Below are 21862 nucleotides of genomic sequence, written 5' to 3' on the forward strand. Positions count from 1 at the left end.
ATGATCTGTTCCTAATTATTATACTTGTGGGTCCCAAGGGGGCTCTACGTCTGTAGATTTCAAAATCCTGGCCCAAGATCTATAGCTTCACTTTTTAAAATGTATCTTTAAATCTTTTTTAGAATTATTTTTATAATGTTATAGTTGGTTCTTCAATGTCTATAACATACTATATTTAGATTAGTGTTGGGTGTTAATGGTGGGAACAGGAATGCTGGGTGGAGGCAGAGAAGAGAGGAAGAAAAATTACCAATGGGACTTTTTAAAAAGAGGCATACTTTTTCTCTGTAATGGAGTATCAAATAGAATACTCAGATTCTTGCTTCAATGGTGGGGAAAAATTAGCCCAAGACCTAAATAAATGCTGCTCTGGTCTGCCTAACAAAGCATAAGAGCAAGACCTTATGGTATCAAACTATTTCCAAATACTTTAACAGAGAATAGATTTACTATCCCATAATAACTATTTAAAGATTATATATACTAATTGTTCTCAAGTCATTGGACATCAGATAACAAAGGACAATGATTCCTAATGAGATGGGAACAAATGAACAAATAAGGCAGAGTCTACAACTGACTGAGTTTACAACCTAGAGTAAGTTTCTACGCTGCAGCCCAGAAAGGAATAACCCAAGAGTCTCACCAAGTTGAAGAGACAGAATTGGGAATCCAGATAGATCAAGATATTTAGAGTTCACAGGGCAAAGCGCCAGAAAGGAGTGCACAAAGAGAGAGCTCCAGAGATGTGCAGAGAGCCCTTTAACTATTTGGCTATGTAAGGATCAGAGCACACATGTGAGGAAACTACCTGAGGCTTGCAGGGGAGAGGGTGGGGGTAACACCCAAAATGGTTAAAGGATCCACTGAATCCCAAAAGACTGGAAATGGTGCCTATGCCTATAAGCTAGAATTTAAAACTTCATAATTCATAAGTAATGAAGCAGAGTACAAAGAGATTTTGTCTCATCAAGAGGAAAAAATTATCCCTGAATTATTTTAGTGCCACTTAACAAAAGTTAAAAGCAAGACCTAAAATTATCAACTGATCTCCAAATACTTTAATTGCTTATCAGAAAAAGCTCAAGCTTACTTCTAGGAATATAAAAATTCCATCACTTAACAAGTTAAAATGAACAGTTTGGACAAGTTAAAATTAACAATGTCTGACATGCAATAAAAAATTACTAGGCATGCAAAGAAATAAAATACAACCCACAATAAAAAGTAGAATGAATAAAAACTGACCCAGAAATAATACAGATGATAGAATTAGTAGAGACATTAAAACAATTATTATAACATATTCCATTTAGTTAAGAAGTTAGAGAAAAAGATGAACATGTTAATGAGAGACAAAGAAAAGTCTCTATAAGACCCAAATTAAACCTCAGAAGATGAAAACTACAATATCTGAGCTGAAAAACACTCTGGCAGGGATTAACGGTATAATCTTTTTTATTTAGGTATAGTTGATTTACAATATACACAATATACATTTATAATAGGTGTACAGCATAATGATTCAGTATTTATACAGATTTTACTCCATTAAAATTTATTATAAGATAATGGCTATAATTCCTTGTGCCGTTAATATTTCCTTGTTGTTTCTCTTTTATACATAGTAGTTTGTATCTCTTAATCCCATATGCCTAATTTGCCCATCCCCTCTTCCTTCTCCACTTTGGTAACCACTAGTTTGTTTTCTATATCTGTGAGTCTGTTTCCATTTTGCATATACATTCATTTGCATTTTTAAATTTTTTAGATTCCACATATAAGTGATATCATATGGTATTTGTCTTCCTCTGTCTGTCTGACTTATTTCATTAAGCATAATATTCTCTAGGTCCATCCATTTTGCTGAAAATGGAAGAATTTCATTCTTTTTTATGGATGAGTTTTATATATCTAGATAGATAGATAGACGATATATCACATCTTTATACATTCAACTGTTTATGGGCACTTGGGTTGCTTCCATTTCTTGGCTATTGTAAACAGTGCTGCTATAAACATAGGAATGCATGTACTTTTTCAAATTAGTGTTTTCATTTTTTCTTCATTTTACTTTACTGGATATATACCCAGGAGTGGAATTGCTGGATCATATGGTAGTTCTATTTTTAGTTTTTTGAGGAACATCCATAGTGGATGCACCAATTTACATTCCCACCAACACTGTACAAAGGTTTCCTTTTCTCCATACTCTCTCCAACATTTGTTATTTGTAGACATTTTCATGATAGCCATTCTGACAGGTGTGAGGTAACATCTTATTGTTTTTTGACTTGTATTTCTCTAATAATTAGTGATGCTGAGAATCTTTTCATGTGCAACAGTGTAATCTTAAAAGGAGCTGGGGCTGGGAGGGGGGGAACATTTCATTCAGAGTAAAGGTAAGGTAAGGATTATAGCAAATTTCTCATGAGACAATGCAAGCTATAGGCAATGAAGCAACCTCATAATGTACTGAAAGAAAAAGCTGTCAATCTAGAATTCTTTAACCAGCAAAAGTGGTACTCTTTCAAAAGCAAAAGTGAAATAAAGACTTTTTAGATATACAAGAGCTGGTAGAATTTATCACTAGCATATCTGCAGTATGAAAAATATTTTATGAAATTATTCAAGAAAAAAATGATGTCAGATGAAAATCTAGGTCTACATAAAGGAATAAGGAGCATTGGATTGCAACTATGAAAGAAAATATTAAAATTTTCTTCCCTACTTTTTAAATCTCTTTAAATGAGAATCAACTATTTAAAGCAAACAAACAAACAAAAACAATGTAAGAGCTAAATATGTGACAACAATATCACAGAGGCTTGAAAGAGCGTGAAATATGAGGTTCTTACCCATAAATTCATAAAATATCACTTCAAAGTAAACTGTGATAAGTTAAAGATGTATAATATAAATCCTAAAGGAACTACTTAGCTAATATAACGAAGAGTTTTATATAATAAGTCAAAATGGAGATAAAATAGAATCATAAAAAATACTTAATAAAAATAGACAAAAAAAGGAGAAAAATATAAAGAAAAACAGATGGAAAGCAAAAAGTAAAATGAAGACTTAAATCCACTCATAGTATATATAAATGCTCTAAGTATCTCCAATGAAAAGGCAGAGATTATCACACTGGATAAAGAGCAAGACTCAACTATATGCTGCCTATGAGAAATCTACCTTAAATGTAAAGACACAAATAGAATACAAGTTAAAAGTTGGAAAATGATATAACATGCTAACACTAGTCAAAAGAAAGCTGAAATGACTATATCAATATAAAAAAATACACACATTTCAGAGCAAAGAATGTTTCCAGGGAAAAAGAGGGTCATTTCATAATGCTAAAGGGGTCAATTAATTAAGAAGACATAATCCAAAACACTTATGTACTTGAAAACAAAACATACTAAGATAATCAAAATACATTAAACAAAAGCTGATAGGACTACTATGAGAAATAGATCTACAATTACAATCAGAGAATTCAATACCACTTTTTCAATAAACTATTACACAAAAAATCAATAAGGATACAGACTGAACCAGCTAGATCTAACTGACATTTATAGAACACTCTACCAAAAATGGAAAAATAAACATTCTGTTCAAGAAAAAAACAGAAAATTTACCAAAATAAACCATATTATAGACCATAAGACAAGCTTCAAGAAATCAACAGGTAGTTAAGTCATACAAAATATGACGAAAACAGAGTTAAATTAGAAATCAAAAACTGAATTAACACCATACAGAAAAATAAACTCAAAACGGATTAAAGATCTAAATGTAAGACCAGATACTATAAAGCTCTTAGAGGAAAACATATGCAGAATACCCTTTGACATAAATCGCAACAATATCTTTTATAATCTGTCTCCTATAGTAACAGATATAAAAACAAAAATAAACAAATGGGACCTAATTAAACTTAAAATCTTTTGTACAGCAAAGGAAACCATAAACAAAACAAAGACAACCCACAGAATGGAAGAAAATATTTGCAAACAATGCGGATGACAAGGGATTAATCTCAAAATTTATAAACAGCTCATGCAGCTCAATATCAAAGAAAACAAACAACCCAATCAAAAAATAGGCAAAAGACGATACAGATGGCCAACAGGCATATGAAAAGATGCTCAACATCACTAATTATTAGAGAAATGGAAATCAAAACTAAAATGAGATATCACCTCACACCAGTCAGAATGGCCATCATCAAAAAATCTACAAATAATAAATGCTGGAGAGAGTGTGAAGAATAGGGAACCCTCCTACACTGTTGCTGGGAATGTAGATTGGTACAGCCACTGTGGAGAACAATATGGAGGTTCCTTAAAAAACTAAAAATAGAGCTACCATATGATCCAGCAATCCCACTCCTGGACACGTATCTGGAGAAAACCATGATTTGAAAGGATACATGCATCCCAATGTTCATTTCAGTGCTGTTTATAATAGCCAAGACATGGAAGCAACCTAAATGTCCATCAACAGATGAATGGATAAAGAAGATGTGGTACATATATACAATGGAATATCGTCCATTAAAAAGAATGAAATAATGCCATTTGCAGCAACATGGATGGACATAGAGATTGTCATACTAAGTGAAGTAAGACAGAGAAAGACAAATATCATATATCACTTGTATGCAGAATCTAAGAAAAAACATGATACACAAATGAACTTATTTACAAAACAGAAACAGATTCACAGACTTAGAGAATGAACTTATGGTTACCAGTGGGGAAGGGTGGGGAGGAAGGATAGATTGGGAGTTTGGGATTGACATATACACATTGCTATATTTAAAATAGTCAACAAGGACCTACTTCATAGCAAAGGGAACTCTGCTAAATATTCTGTAATAAACTAAATGGGAAAAGAACTTGAAAAAGAATAGATACTTGTATATGTATAATTGAATCACTTTCCTGTACACCTGAAACTAACAAAAGATCGTAAATCAACTATACGCCAATGTAAAATGAAATTTTTTTAGATTTTAAACAAGTTAAAAATAAATAGTAGTGGGGAAAGGATTTATTCAAGTTAAACTTTTATCAACTTTTTAATAAATGGAAACTCTGGAGATAAATTTTAAAAGAAAAAAAGATATCTGAAAATTCAAAATATTTGGAAGCTAGATAACCTGTTTCTAAATAACAAATGTGTCAAAAAAAAGAAATAAGGGAAATTTAAAGCATTTTGAACTAAATGAAAATGGAAATATAAAATTTCAAAATTTATGGAATACAGCTAAACAAGATTCCAGAGGGGAAATTCTTAGCACCATATGCCTACATTAGAATAGAGAAAAGTTCTTAAATCAATGACCTTAGCTTCTGCCTTAAGAAAGTAGAGAAAGAAGAGCAAATAAAACCAGACATAAGAAGATGAGAGGAAATAATAAAGACCAGAACAAAACCCAATAAAACTAGAAAGCGGAAAAACCTTAAGGGAGCAATGAAGCCAAAAGCAAATTCTCTAGAACATCAGGGGAGAAATAAGAGAAAAGACACAAATTACCAATATAAGGAATGAGAGAAATAATATCACTAAAGATTCTATGGGTATTAACAGAATAAAAAGTGACATTATGAACAACTTTAGACCAATAAATTTGACAAGTTAAGCAGACAAATTGAAAGACACAAATTACCAAAGCTCACTTAAAAAGAAATAATCTGAATATTCTGTATCTAGCAAAGAAGTTGAGTTTGTAGTTTAAGTCTTCTGCAAAGAAAAGTCCAGATCCACAGAGAAAACTCCAGACTGAAATGATCTATCAAACATTTATGAAAGAAATTATACTAATTCTATACAAATTCCTCCAGAAATGTGAGGATGAGGGAATACTTGCCAACTCATTCTATGAGGCTGGCATTATTCCAAAACCAAAATCACACAAAGACATTACAAGAAAAATAAAAATAAAAAACTACAGACCAATGTCCCTCAAGAACACTGATGAAAAAATTTAATCAAGCTTAGCAAATCAAACAGTACACTAAATAAAAAGAATAATTTACCATGGCTATGTGGAATTTATCCAGAAGTGCAATGTCAATTTAACCTTTTGAAAATCAACCAATGTAACATACCACATCAACAGATGAAAAAAATAACCATATGATTATTTCAGTAGATACAGAAAAAGTACTTGACAAAATTCAACATCCATTCCTAATAAAAACTCTCAGAAAATTAGGAATAGAAAGGAAACTTCCTCTATCTGCTAAAGTACATCTATGAAAAATCTACACCTAACATCATACTTAATGGTGGAATACTGAATGATTTCCCCAAAAGACCTGGAAAAAGACAAGGATGTGCACTGTCATTAGTTCTGTTCAACATTGCTTTGGATAGAATAGAATAAAGAGTCCAGAAATAGATCCACACACGTATGGTCAACTGATTTTCGACAAAGGTTCAAAGGCAATTCAGTGGAGAAGGGATAAACTTCAATAAACATTGTTGGAAAAATTGGTGATTTGTATGCAAAAAAAGAACTTTGATATATATCTCATAAATGCATAAAAGCTAATTCAAAATGGATCATAGGACTACACGTAAAACCTAAAACTATGAAACTAGAAAAAATCTTTGTACCTTGGATTAGGCAAAGATTTCTTAAATATAACACCAAAAGCACGACCCATAAATGAAAAAAAAATGATAAATTAAGTACCTCTGCTCTTTGAAAGACACTTAAGAGATAAGCCACAGACAGTGAGAAAATATTTGCAAATTACATATCTGATAGAAGAATTGCATTCATTATTTTAAAGGAACACTCAAAACTCAGTAAAAAAAAAAAAGCAAGCAACCAAATTAAAACAATAATGTAGATTTGAGTAGTCATTTCACTAAAGAAGCACAGATGGCAAGGATGCACATCAAAGGATGATCAATATACAGTCATAAAAGAAAGGTATATTAAAACTGCAATGAGACACCACTGTACTCCAGTTAAAATGTCTAAAATTGAAAAGACTGACCATACAATGCGTTATTAAAGGTGTGAAGCAACTGGAACTCTCATACATTGCTAGAGGGAATGTGAAGTGATACAACAGCTTTGGAAAATAATTTGGCAGTATCCTAAAAAGTCAAACACACATCTACCATATGATCCAGTCATTCCACAGCTTAGTGTTTACCTAAGAGAAATGAAAGCAAATATCCATTCAAAGACTTGTACATGAGTGTTGATAGCACCTTTATTTGTAATAGCCAAAAACTGGAAACAACCCAAATGTCTACCAAAAGGTGAATAAATAAGCAGATGATGGTATATATGTACAATGGAATCGTATCCATCACTACGACTACTGATACAAGAAAAAACATGGATGGATTGCAAATAATTTTGCTAAATGAAAGATTCCAAACAACAAAAGAGTATATACTAAATGGTTCCACTTATATAAAACTGGAAAATACAAACTTGACAGAATGTAGATCAGTGCCTGCCTTTGAATCAGGGAGTGGGATCTGGGAGCAGGTTTGATCAACTACAAAAGGACATGACGAAACTTTTGGAGGGAATAAATCTTTTTTTATTGCAGTGATGTTTATGGGCCCATACATATATAATAACTTACCAAATTAGACACTTTAACTATGTTGCATATTGGTTATATCTCTATAAAGCTGTTAGCAAACAAGCAAAGCCATTTAAAACCTACCTTCTCTAGAACAAAAGACATCTGCACCTGAAGCTTATGTTGAGGGCTTTTCTCTTTCTTGCTGTATCACTCCCCTAGCTCTTTGCAAAATGCCTCCAAGTCTGCTCTTTTACCAATAGACACCCCAACTTAGCAGTAGCTCTTCCATTGCACTGAACAATGCATTTGATGGCCTAAATGTACTTGATATTTGGTCAACTTATTAAAATTACCTATGTCCTTTATTCATATTTCAAAGAGGCCTCTCTTAAACACTTTTTAAACTCTGGGTCAATGTAGTCATAGTATTTTATGTGACTAAACTGTTAGCAGAGAGTTAAACATTCAGAAACTTTAGACTTCCAGAATTGGGCAGGAAGAGGAAATTGGAAATAGCAATGTTATAGAGGAACCAGTGATCAAATAAAAACCTTAAACTCTTTTCCTTAATACAGCGGATATTGCAAAAAATAAAAGTACAAAGTATGATAAGCCTGGAAGTCATTGCTTTCTGCCTTCTCCCTCTGATATAGAATTTCTACCCAAGATCTTGCAAAGAGACAAAAGTAAAATTGCTCAGGTAACTTAGCCCCCACTTTATCCTATGGCTTTTGTTTCATGTGTATTATTACTTTTAGTGGTAACTTATTTCAATAAAATTTATATTTTTAATAGATTTTTTTCTGTTTTATTTAAATTCAGTAAAGCAAAGAGTAAATGATAGAGTATTTGGCTTCCTGATTTTCATCTCTGTTAATAAGAATTATGCCTATTATTCCAGAATATAGCAATTTATATTACTTTACCTAATCCTTACAGAATGCAAATGAGATAGGTGTTTCCTAGTTGTTATGCTTCTTATTGCTTGGCTAATAAGTTACTAAAGATGGGAAACTTCTGATTTTCTAGCAAAATTAATGAAGTCAACAATTAACAGCCTTTTCAATGTTATTATAATTTATTCAGCAAACATCAAAATAATGCAATTTACATTTTAAAAACCTCTTAAATTTGAATTTTTTTAAAAGTTCAAGTGATAAACCTCAGTACCAAGTAAATAATTTTTACATTGACCCAACCTTTGGGGAAAATCATGAGGCTCTATAACTGTATACATTCCCTCACCTTCTTCAAAGTATATGGGCTTATTCATACGCTTGAGAGGTCACTGGCGCCTAAGTTGTGCTGTCTGACAGATGGCTGTCTAGGATTACACATTGAGTCAACAGTTCAGCAAAGCCTGCTGGGGAGGCTCTTCAGGCTAGCTCATCTCTTGTGTTGGGAGGGTCTTATGGCTCCTCCTAAAGATACATGCATAAAGCAGTGCCTTGCCCTTCCATGGCTGAGGCAGATAGAATTGTGGGAGGCTGAGGAGATATGAAAACAATATACCTCAAATAATACAATCAAAAATACCACATAGATATCCTAAATATGCATCTTCATGATGATGCATCTTTCCAAAATCAAGCATTATTCATAATCCACCTCCCCTCAAAAGTCACAAACCTGGTTGACTACAAAGTTGTCTATTTAAGTGAAGAAACCAGGCATCTGTAGAGGTTTACTAGAAAATCCTTTTACATCCTTCCATGCTTCACTCCAGAGCCCTAGAACTGAAATCCTGAGCCCCACAACTAGGCTAGTTAGGCTAAGACTGGCAGCTTCCTCAGGGTCTCTTCCAAGTGATTCATGGGTCTTACTATCTCCACTTACAGTTTAGCATCCTCTCTTTTCTGAGTTTAATGTCCATCAGATTTAGAAATCCTTGGATTTGGGGGAGGGTGTCCTGGGTCCTGTGTTCATGACCTGTTATTCAGTTCTCAATTGTGAGATCAAAGCAGGTCTAGTACTAGCACTGTGTGCAAGAGTGGTAGCTGGAAAATCCTGAGGTAGGTACTTTCAGAGGTAGATTGGGACAAATGGGTGAGAGAATCTAAGGTTGTAGTAAGGAAACCAAGAGGACCATATCCAAAGACAAAGTCCTAAGGATGCAAATAGGAGGAAAAGCATCAAGGTTTTTAGCCAAGAGAGCTAGATCACATTTTACAAAGGGAGCCCTATCATTTGATACTCTACTGTCATATCTATACCTTTGTTACTGAGTCCAAACTCATACTGTTCGCTGCACAATAGACCAATAAATCAAAAGACAAGGTGTTGGGGCAAGGAATAGTGACTTTATTTGAAAAGCCAGCAGACCAAGAAGATGGTGGACTAGTGTCCCAAAGAACCATCTTACCCGAGTTAGAATTCAGGCTTCTTTTACATTAAAAGGGGAGGGAAGGTGTGACTGGTTGTTACAAACGAACTGGTGCTGAAATCCTTTGTTCTTGCAGCTGTCCAGATAGGTCTGGTAACAATGTTCCTGTAAACCTCCAACAAGACAACTATAATTTTCTATTCTGCACCTTTTTATCTCTGTATGAATGGAAACGTGTTATACATTTAAAGGTCAAGCCTGGGAGGCAGAATATTGAGAAAGGGTTATTATGTATATTCCAGGCTATAGGCCACATTCTCTTACTGTTTGAGACAAAGGTGCAAAGCTAGCATGACTAAGCACAGGCAATGGAGCACAAAGGCTAGAGCTAAAGGAATAGATCCAATATGGAGTCAGGTTTGTTCTTCTTTGTTCAACCTTGACATACCAGAAACCTCTAACACTATCTCTAAGTTTCACTAGGAATTGCTCCTTCTACAACATGTTACTAGACACCAAACTAAAATATTTTGTTGAATAAAAAAATATGCAAAAGAGAATATTCCCTCTTCCAATGATTTTTTAAAATTCAACATCTTATATAATTAAATCTGGCTTTCTCAAAGTAGAGCAAACTATTTATAATATTCAGTTCACCTCACCAAGCCTTAGTGACCCTCCTTTATCCATCTTTCATAGCTTTCCAAAAATACTATCCCTCACCCCTCTGTCCAGTAGGAGGGAGCCTGGTGGTCATCAATTTTCACTCAGACCTCAGTCCTTCCCTATTGACCTAGAACATAGAAAGAGCTATGTTCAATTCCTTTAATCGGGATGGAGAAAAGCTTTTATTAGCAATACTGAGTACTTTCTGTATTTTAGAGAATGGCACACACACACACACACACACACACACATAAAGGAAAATTTTGAATATATATATATTTTTTGAATATATATATATATACACACACATATACAAAAGGAGGAAATGTGGTTCATTCATCTTTCTTAATTGAGAGATCCATAATATTGTGATTTTTTTCACATTTTATGGCCCATGGATATTCCTCTAACTTCAAAGAGACTGTTTGAATTGTAGTTGTTGTATCTCAATCGTGGACATATGGGCCTTTTTTTCTCTTCCCGCTTCTTGATACTTCTCTGAGAAAAAGTCCACAGACTTTTTCTTTGAATGACCCTGCCTTTCTTACCCCATCCTTTCCTTCATCTTCTACAAATCATGCTTGTTTCTGATCTGAGCAAATTCATTTCCAAAGCTGAAGTTCACAATAATTTCTAGTATTTGAATAGCTGAAATGGGATAAAATCAATATTTTATAGTTCTTCTGAATTGCAATGCCATGATTTTCCATTTCTCCCTGGCTTGCCCCCAGAGCTGACTTATTCAGATAAAAATGTTTTAATTGCTTTAAAAGTCAGATGAAAAAATATATATAATTCAACTTGAATTACAGTCATCTTAATAGCAACACAATTGTAAAATATAATTTTTAATATTTTTTAATGGAGGAAAAGGCCCATAGCAGCAAAGGTGCCTAGGGCCCACAAAATTCATATGGCCCTGCCTGGCCCTGAAGCTTCCCTCAAGATGTCTGGGTTCAGCTGTCTTGCTTCTCTTGATATAAGTAAGGCCTGAGATCATGACTCTCCTTTTTGGTTTCAGAGTGTAGGAAAAACCTTATTGCCATGCTTGCTAACTGACTTTGTGTGGAGTCTCCTGATGAAACTCTCTGCACCTGATCAAACAACTGCATCTGAGGCAGCAACCATACTGAAACTGACTCTGGAATATTATGCCCATAAGGTCACCATGGTAAGATACTTGACAATGAGCAGGGGAGTGCAGAATGTATTCTCTAATGGGCTCTTACTGCCTTTGTTTTATGCCTACTTCTTTTCATATATATTTCTTGCCATTGTTCATTATGTCACTTCAATAAAATGAGGCTTTTGTGTGAAATATTTCAAGCATACAGAAAAGTTTCAAAATAATGTAATGAACATTCACTCACCAATCACACCAAATTGTACATTTTGCTATACTTGCTTCAAATTTTAAAGAAATGCTTTAACAACAATAAAATAGTACAACTGTAATTGAAATCCCCTGTGTAACCATTAAGGAAAGTTTTAAGAACCCTCAGCTAGCTGTAGGGCTGGCCACATAATTTGTGGGGCCCAGTGCAAACTGAAATGTGGGGCTTCTTATTCAAAGCATAGAAAAAAACTACTATTAGATGTAGAAACATATGAAGATTTTCCTCTCTCTCTCTCTCTCAATTCATCATGGTGTTGTTATTTTCTAAGTTAAAAAAAAAAACTAAAATTTTATAATATTAGCATGCATTTTGCCATCCATCTTTCTATTGTGCAATGTCAATCATAACTGCAAATATAAGAGCACACAACTTAACAAAATACTACAATTCAAATTTCATATTTCGTGCATGCATATGTATTTTATTCTTACCAGAAGAGTGGTAAACACTACACAAAACTACCTTAATTGTCTTTATTTCACTCCTTGTCATTCACACATTCTATTAACACTCTCTATCTTCATTTTGTTCGTGAGTAAGGAAAGATTGAAAGGAAAAGAATTTATGGATTGCCACATCTTTCTCTTCCCTTCTATGTCACCATTTTCAGCCTAAGTGGTTGAGGCATCAATAAATGTTTATCTTATACCTGCTTTGATTTCCCACTTAACCCCTGCACATCATGGGTCTACTGGAATTCTGTGTTCTTAGGGAATTGTGAATGCTGCCTCTGAATGAGGCTGCAGGAACCATAGCTGACTCTCATACAGCCACACACACACACACACACACACACACACACACACACACACACACAGAGGCTCCATTGTCCCATGGGACTTCACTTACAAAACACAAACTCAAGGAAAACCTCATTAAAAATTTCAATATGACGACAGCAGAGGTTTAAACAAAGTGAAGGACCTTCTGAATGTGGGACCTTGTGCAAAAGCATAGGTCACATGCCCATGAAACCAGCCCTGATGGAGACATAAGGGCTGAACTCCCAGTTCCCTCTCCTGACATAGCAGTGTTATGTGATTGTAGATAAACTGAGTGCTTGCACTCAAACTCAGAGAGCAGGAAAGGGGAAATAATGCTTCTTACAAACTCTCATGCTTCTACAGACAGGAGCATTCCAAAAGGCATGCAGACCAAGGGGAAAGCTGGAGGGCAACAGTTATTTCTTTAACAAAATAAAAGTTCTCCTCTCATGCAGTGAGAAAAGGAGGCTAGGTAAAACCATATCAGGTCCTAGAGAAGACAAGAAGCCAATTGGAAAACTAGATGTGTAAACCTAGCCTGTGCTACAATGAAATCATTAAACATGGAGAAATAAACTGAACAAAAATGGGGTTCAGCAACTTATTTCCCCACCCCAGCTCCCACAAACAATTGAACTACTGAATACACTGGATTCTTGGCTTAAACAGGGTTGGATTCTAAAGTCAGTTATAATGAAAAATTGCATTAAAATTATCCTGAAAACCTGAAAATCTCCTAAATTACAAGTATAGTTTGTGGGCTTACTATTTCTAAATAAATCTAACACAGCACGTCTTTCCTTGAGGACTGAAGGAAATCATCATTTCTACAATTGAGCATACAGTAACATAGCTGGCTTGTTTTAGGGGCATGCCGCATTTAAAGTAGGAGGAGGAAGATGAGAAGAAAAAGCTCTAAACCCAATAGGTTAAGAGAAGTCTGGAGAAGATCACTGGTTTATGTCTCCCATTTCATGTTTACCTTGGAGCATATGTGGTGGGATGAATGTTTTACAATAAACACTTCATTTTGTTTGTTTAGAGTAGAGGGTTGGACACAGATAATTCAATTGTATACGAGGCAATTGCAATGGAATGTAAATTTACATCAAACAACTTTTCAGCTTATGGTCTCCGAGAAGTACTTTCGAAATAAGAAGTGAGGTGATCTGGGTAGATTAAATTTGATGTTGAATATACAACCATTGGTTTGAGAAAAATTCCAGGTCTAGCTAAAACTCTCCTTATTCAAACATGAAGAGGGATTGGAGACAAGATGGTGGAGTAGAAAGACCCGAGTTCACCTCCTCTCACAAGTACACCAAAATCACAACTGCTGAACAACAATTGACAAAAAAGTCGGGAGCCTACCAAAAAAGATATTGCAAGGCAGGAATAAAGAGGTAGACATAGAAAATGGACTTGAGGACATGGGGTGGGAGGGCGAAGCTGGGGCAAAGTGAGAGTAGCATCGACATATATACACTACCGAATGTAAAACAGTTGGCTGGTGGGAAGCAGCAGCATAGCACAGGGAGATCGGCTTGGTGCTTTGCGATGACCTAGAGGGATGGGATAGGGAGGGTGGGAGGGAGGCTCAAGAGGGAGGGGGTATGGGGACACGTGTATGCATATGGCTGATTCGCTTTGTTGTGCAACAGAAACTAGCACAGTATTGTGAAGCAGTTATACTCCGATAAAGATCTATTTTAAAAAAGATATTCTACATCCAAAGACACAAAGAAGAAACCACAATGAGATGGTACAAGGGACACACTAGTGATATAACCAAATCCCATACCATCCAGGTGGGCGACCCACAAACTGGAGAATAATCATATCACATAAGTTCTCCCACAGGAGTGAGAGCTTTGAGCTCCATGGGAGTCTCCTCAGAATCAGGAGGTGGAGCCCCCTGAGTATTTGGCTTTAAAGGCCAATGGAGCTTGATTGCAGGAGCTCCATAGGACTGGGGGAAACAGAGACTCCAGTCTTGGCACACACAAGTTCTTGTGCATACTGGGACCCAGGGCAAAACAGTGATTTCATAGAAGCCTGGGCCAGACTTACCTGCTGGTCTTGGAGGGTCTCCTGGGAAGGCAGGGAGCAGCTGTGGCTCTCTCTGGGGTCATAAAAGCTGGTGGTGGACATATCAGGGAGTGTTCATCTATGTGAACTCTGGCTGGAGGAAGATATCTTGCTTGGGTCCTTGGCACTGAGATCTGGCCTCACCCAACAGCCTGTGGGCTCCAGTGTTGGGATTCCTCAGGCCAAACAACCAACAAGGTGGGAACACAGCCACACCCATCAGCAAACATGCTGTCTAAAGACTTCCTGAGCCCACAGCCACGAACAGACACACCCCTTGACATGGCCCTGCCCACAAGAGGACGAAGACCCTGGTCCACCAACCAGAAGGCAAGCACTGGATCCTCTCACCAGGAAGCCTGCACAAGCCTCTAAACCAGCCTCACCCACCAAGGGGCAGGCACCAGAAGCAAGAAAATTATGATCCCACAGGCTGCAGAACTGAGTGTGCAAACACAGGTCAGAACCTACCCTGGGACCCGTTAGTCCCTGGCCATTTGGTGATAAGAGGAAAGTGTATTGCTGTGACACAAAGGACATCCCCTACTGAGGGCCACTTCTTCAAGGTTGAGAAACATAACTAAGCTACTACATAAATAAAATACAAATAGAAATTTTTAAAAAAAAAGAGATGGCAAAGGAATATATTCCAGACAAAATGAACAAGATAAAACCCCAGAAGAACAACTAAGTGAAGTGGAGATAGGCAATCTACCCAAGAAAGAGTTCAGAGTAATGAACTTGAAGATGATCCAAGAACTCGGGAAAAGAATGGATGCACAGAGCAAGAAATTACAAGAAGTTTCCATCAGAGAGTTAGAAAATAAGAATACAATAACTGAAATGAAAATACACTAGAAGGAATTAATAGCAGAATAAATGAGGCACAAGAATGAATCAGTGAGCTGGGAGACAGAGTGGTGGAAATCACTGCTTCAGAGCAGAATAAAGAAAATAGAATGAGTAAATGGAGACACTTTAAGAGACCTCTGGAACAAGGTCATAGGCACCAACATTCACATTATAGAGGTCCCAGAAATAGAAGAGGGAGAGAAATGGCCTGAGAAAATATTTGAAGAGATAATAGCTGAAAACTTCCCTTACATGGGAAAGGAAACAATCACCCAAGTTCAGGAAGCACAGAGAATCCCATAAAGGATTAACTCAAGGAAGAACACACCTAAACACATAGTAATCAAATGGACAAAAATTAAAGACAGAGAAAACATTAAAAGCAACAAGGGAAAAGCAAAAAATAACATACAAGGGAATCAGCTGATTTGTCAGCAGAAACTCTGCAAGCCAGAAGTGGGTGGCATGATATATTTAAAGTGATGAAAGGGAAAAACCTACAACCAAGAATACCCTACCCAGCAAGGCTCTCGTTCAGATTCAACAGAGAAATCAAAAGCTTTACAGACAAGCAAAAGCTAAAAGAACTCAGCACCACCAAATGAGCTTTACAATAAATGCTAAAGGAACTGCTCTAAGTGGAAAAGAAAAGGCCACAACTAGAAACAAGAAAATTATGAGAGTGGTAGCTCACCTATAAAGGTAAACTTACAGTAAATGTAGGAAATTATCCACACACAAATATGATCTCAAAATCAGTAATCATGAGAGGAGGAGAATACAAGTGCAAGATATTTTAAATGCATTTGAAATGAAGATATCAGCAATGTAAAACAATCGTGTGTGTATATATATATAGAGAGAGAGAGACTACTATACCAAAACCTCATGGTAACTGCAAAACAAAAATCTATAATGGATATAAACACAAAAAAAGAAAAAGGAATCCAAACACAACACTAAGGATAGTCATCAAATCACAAGAGAAGAGAACAAAAGAGGAAAGGGAAAGAAAAAAGCCCTACAGGAAACAAATTCAAAACAATTAACAAAATGGCAATAAGAACATCCATATCAATAATTACCTTAAATATAGATGGGTTAAATGCTCCAACCAAATGACGCAGATTGGCTGAACGGATACAAAAATAAGACTCATATATACGTTGCCTACAAGATACCCACTTCAGATCTAGTGACACATAAAGACTGAAAGTGAGGGGATGGAAAAAGATATTCCATGCAAATGGAAATCAAAAGAGAGTGGGAGTAGCAATACTCATATCAGACAAAATAGACTTTAATATAAAGACTGTTACCAGAGACAAGGAAGGACACTACATAATGATCAAGGGATCAACCCAAGAAGAAGAAACAACAATTGTAAATTTTTATGCCCCCAACATAGGAGCACCTCAAGGTACAAGCAAACATTATCAGACATAAAAGGAGAAATTAACAGTAACACAATAATAGTGTTAAATGACTCATTAGACCAGATGGACTTAATTGACATTTAAAGAGCATTCCATCTGAAAGAAGTAGAATACACATTCTTTTCAAGTTTATATGGAATATTCTCCAGGATAGATCACATGCTGGGCCACAAAGCAAGCCTGAGTAAATTTAAGAAAACTGAAATCATATCAAGCATTTATTCCACCCACAATTCTATGAGATTAGAAATCAACTATAAGAAAATACTGTAAAAAACACAAACACGTGGATGCTAAACAATATGCTACTAAACAACAAATGGATCACTGAAGAAATCAAAGAGGAAATCAAAAAATACCTAGAGACAGATAAAAATGAAAACAACGATCCAAAATCTATGGGATGCAGCAAAAGGAGTTCTAGCAGGGAAGTCTGTAGCGATACAAGCTTACTTCAGAAAACAAGAAAAATCTCAAATGAACAACCTAAACTTACACCTAAAGCAACTAGAGAAAGAAAAACAAAACAAACCCAAAGTTAGTAGATGGAATGAAATCATAAAGTTCAGAGCAGAAATACATGAAATAGAGACCAAGGAAGCAGTAGAAAAGATTAATGAAAATAAAAGCTCATTCTCTGAAAACATTTTTAAAAGTGATAAACCTTTAGCCGCCTCACCAAGAAGAAAAACTAGAGGGTCCAAATCAATAAAATTAGAAATGAACAAGGAGAAGGTATAACAGACACCACAGAAATACAAAGGACCATAAGACATTACTACAAGCAACTGTATGCCAATAAAATGGACAACCTAGAAGAAAGGGACAAACTCTTAGAAAGGTACAACCTGCAAAGACTGAACCAGGAAGAAATAGAAAATATGAACAGACAAATCACAACTCATGAAATTGAAACCGTGAATAAAAATCTTCCAACAAACGAAAGTCCAGGACCAGATGGCATCACAGGTGAATTCTATCATACATTTAGAGAAGAGTTAGCACCCATCCTTCTCAAACTCTTCCAAAAAACTGCGAAGGAAGGAACACTCCCAAACTCATTCTATTAGGCCACCATCACCCTGATACCAAAACCAGACAAAGATACTACAAAAAAAGAAAATTACAGACCAATATCACTGATGAATATAGATGCAAAAATCCTCAACAAAATACTAGCAAACAGAATACAACACCACATTAAATGGGTCATACACCATGATCAAGTGGGATTTATCCCAGGGATGCAAGGATTCCTCGATATATGCAAATCAATCAATGTGATACATCATATTAACAAATTGAAGAATGAAAACCATATGATCATCTCAATAGATGCAGAAAAAGCTTCTGACAAATTTCAATACTTATTTATGATAAAAACTCTCAAGAAAGTGGGCATAGAGGGAACCTACCTCAGCATAATAAAGGCCATATATGACAAACCCACAGCAAACATCATTCTAAATGGGGAAAAGCTGAAAGCATTTCCTCTAAGATCAGGAACAAGACACGGATGTCCACTCTCACCACTATTATTCAAGATAGTTTTGGAAGTCCTAGCCACAGCAGTCAGAGAAGAAAAAGGAATCCAAATTGGAAAAGAACAAGTAAAACTGTCACTGTTTGCAGATGACATGATACTATACATAGAAAATCCTAAAGATGCCACCAGAAAACTACTAGAGCTAATCAATGAATTTGGTAAAGTTGCAGGATACAAAATTAATGCACAGAAATCGCTTGCATTCCTATACACTAATGATGAAAAATCTGAAAGAGAAATTAAGTAAACACTCCCATTTACCACTGCAACAAAAAGAATAAAATACCTAGGAATAAACCTACGTAGGGAGAAAAAATAACTTTATGTGGAAAACTATAAGACACTGATGAAAGAAATTAAAGATGATACCAACAGATGGAGAGATATACCATGTTCTTGGATTGGAAGAAGCAATATTTTGAAAATGACTATACTACCCAAAGCAATCTACACATTCAATGCAATCCCTATCATATTACCAATGGCATTTTTCTACGGAACTAGAACGAAAAATCTTAAAATTTGTATGGAGACACAAAAGACCCCAAATAGCCAAAGCAGTCTTGAGGGAAAAAAACGGAGCTGAAGGAATCAGACTCCCTGCCTTCAGACTATACTACAAAGCTACAGTAATCAAGACAATATGGTACTGGCACAAAAGCAGAAAGATAGATCAATGGAACAAGATAGAAAGCCCAGAGATAAACCCACACACCTATGGTCAACTAATCTGTGACTAAATAGGGAAGGATATACAATGGAAAAGAGACAGTCTCTTCAATAAGTGGTGCTGGGAAAACTGGACAGCTATATGGAAAATAATGAAATTAGAACACTCCCTAACACCATACACAAAAACAAACTCAAAATGGATTTGAGACCTAAATGTAAGACCGGACACTATAAAACTCTTAGAGGAAAACATAGGAAGAACACTCTGTGACATAAATCACAGCAAGATCCTTTTTGACCCACCTCCTAGAGAAATGGAAATAAAAACAAAAATAAACAAATGGGACCTAATGAAACTTCAAAGCTTTTGCACAGCAAAGGAGACCATAAACAAGACCAAAAGACAACCCTCAGAATGGGAGAAAATATTTGCAAATGAAGCAACTGACAAAGGATTAATCTCCAAAATTTACAAGTAGCTCATGCAGCTCAATATCAAAAAAACAAGCAACCCAATCCAAAGATGGGCAGAAGACCTATATAGACATTTCTCCAAAGAAGATATACAGATTGCCAACAAACACATGAAAGAATGCTCAACATCATTAATCATTAGAGAAATGCAAATCAAAACTACAATGAGATGTCATCTCACACCAGTTAGAATGCCCATCATCAAAAAATCTAGAAACAATAAATGCTGGAGAGGGTGTGGAGAAAAGGGAACACTCTTGCACTGTTGGTGGGAATGTAAATTGATACAGCCACTATGGAGAACAGTATGGAGGTTCCTTAAAAAACTAAAAATAGAATTACCATATGATCCTGCAAACCCACTACTGGGCTTATATCCAGAGAAAACCATAATTCAAAAAGACACATGTACCGCAATGTTCATTGCAGCACTATTTACAATAGCCAGGTCATGGAAGCAACCTAAATTCCCATTGACAGACAAATGGATAAAGAAGATGTGGTACATATATACAGTGGAATATTACTCAGCCATAAAAAGGAACGAATTGGGTCATTTGTTGAGACATGGATGGATCTAGATACTGTCATAGAGAGTGAAGTAAGTCAGAAAGAGAAAAACAAATATAGTATATTAACACATATATGTGGAACCTAGAAAAATGGTACAGATGAACTGGTTTGCAGGGCAGAAATTGAGACACAGATGTAGAGAACAAACTTATGGACACCAAGGGGGGAAAGCGGCGGGGGGTCGGGGTGGTGGTGTGATGAATTGGGCGATTGGGATTGACATGTATACACTGATGTGTATAAAACTGATGACTAATAAGAACCTGCTGTATAAATAAATTAATTAAAATTCAAAAATTAAAACAGAAAAACTCCCAACAAACAAAAGTCCCAGACCAGATGGCTTCACAGGCAAATTATACCAAACATATAGAGAAAACATCTATACTGCTGAAACTGTTCCAAAAAAATTGCAGAGGAAGTAACACTTCAGAACTCATTCTATACTACAAAGCTACAGTAGTCAAAACAGTATGGTCCTGGCACAAAAACAGACATATAGATCAATGTAACAAGATAAAAAGCCCAGAAATAAACCCACCTATGGTTAATTAATCTATGACATAGGAGACAAGAATATACAATGGAGAAAAGACAATTTCCTTAACAAATGGTGCTGAGAAATCTGGACAGCTACATGTAAAAGAGTGAGATAGAACATTCTCTAACACCATATAAAAAAACAAACTCAAAATGGATTAAAGACCTAAACATAAGATCAGATACTATAAAACTCCTAGAGTAAATCATAGGCAGAACACTCTTTGACATAAATCTCAGCAATATCGTTTCAGATCAGTCTCCTAGATTAATGGAAATAAAAACAAAAATAAACAAATGAGATCTAATTAAATGTAAAAGCTTTTGTACACCAAAGGAAACCATAAGCACAACAAAATAGAGCGTACAGAATGGAGAAAATATTTGCAACCAAAAAGAGTTTCATTTCCAAAATATACAAACAGCTCATGCAGCTCAATATCAAAAAAACAAATAAGCCAATCAAAAAATGGGCAGATCTAAATAGGCATTTCTCCAAAGAAGATATACAGATGGCCAACAGGCAGATGAAAAGATGCTTAGTATCACTAATTATTAGAGAAATGCAAATGAAAACTACAATAAAGTATCACCTCACACCATTCAGAATGGCCATCATCAAAAAGTCTACAAAGAGGGACTTCCCTGGTTGTAAAGTGGCTAAGAATCCTCTCGCCAATGCAGGGGACACGGGTTCAAGCCCTGGTCCAGGAAGATCCCACATGCCATGGAGCAACTAAACCCATGCACCAAAACTACTGAGCCTGCACTCTAGAGCCCGCAAGCCATGACTACTGAGCCTGTGAGCCACAACTTCTGAGCCCACGTGCAGAAACTACTGAAGCCCACAAGAGGAGAGCCCATGCTCCACAACAAGAGAAGTCACCACAATGAGAAGCCCACACACCACAACAAAGAGTAGCCCCGGCTCGCTGCAAGTAGAGAGAGCTCACATGCAAC

General features: G+C 35.8%; 1 protein-coding gene across 1 annotated transcript in view; it reads left to right on the forward strand.

Annotated features, from left to right (window-relative positions):
- The window catches only part of MROH9 (maestro heat like repeat family member 9), a 165037-nt gene that overhangs the window by 113166 nt on the left and 30009 nt on the right, over positions 1–21862 (forward strand). Inside the window, exons 8-9 of the mRNA XM_032654056.1 lie at positions 8147–8271; positions 11582–11731. Coding sequence (XP_032509947.1) covers positions 8147–8271; positions 11582–11731 — 275 coding nt within the window. The remainder of the gene's footprint in view (positions 1–8146; positions 8272–11581; positions 11732–21862) is intronic.

Source organism: Phocoena sinus, chromosome 1 (genome assembly GCF_008692025.1).
Source record: "Phocoena sinus isolate mPhoSin1 chromosome 1, mPhoSin1.pri, whole genome shotgun sequence".
NCBI lineage: Eukaryota > Metazoa > Chordata > Mammalia > Artiodactyla > Phocoenidae > Phocoena > Phocoena sinus.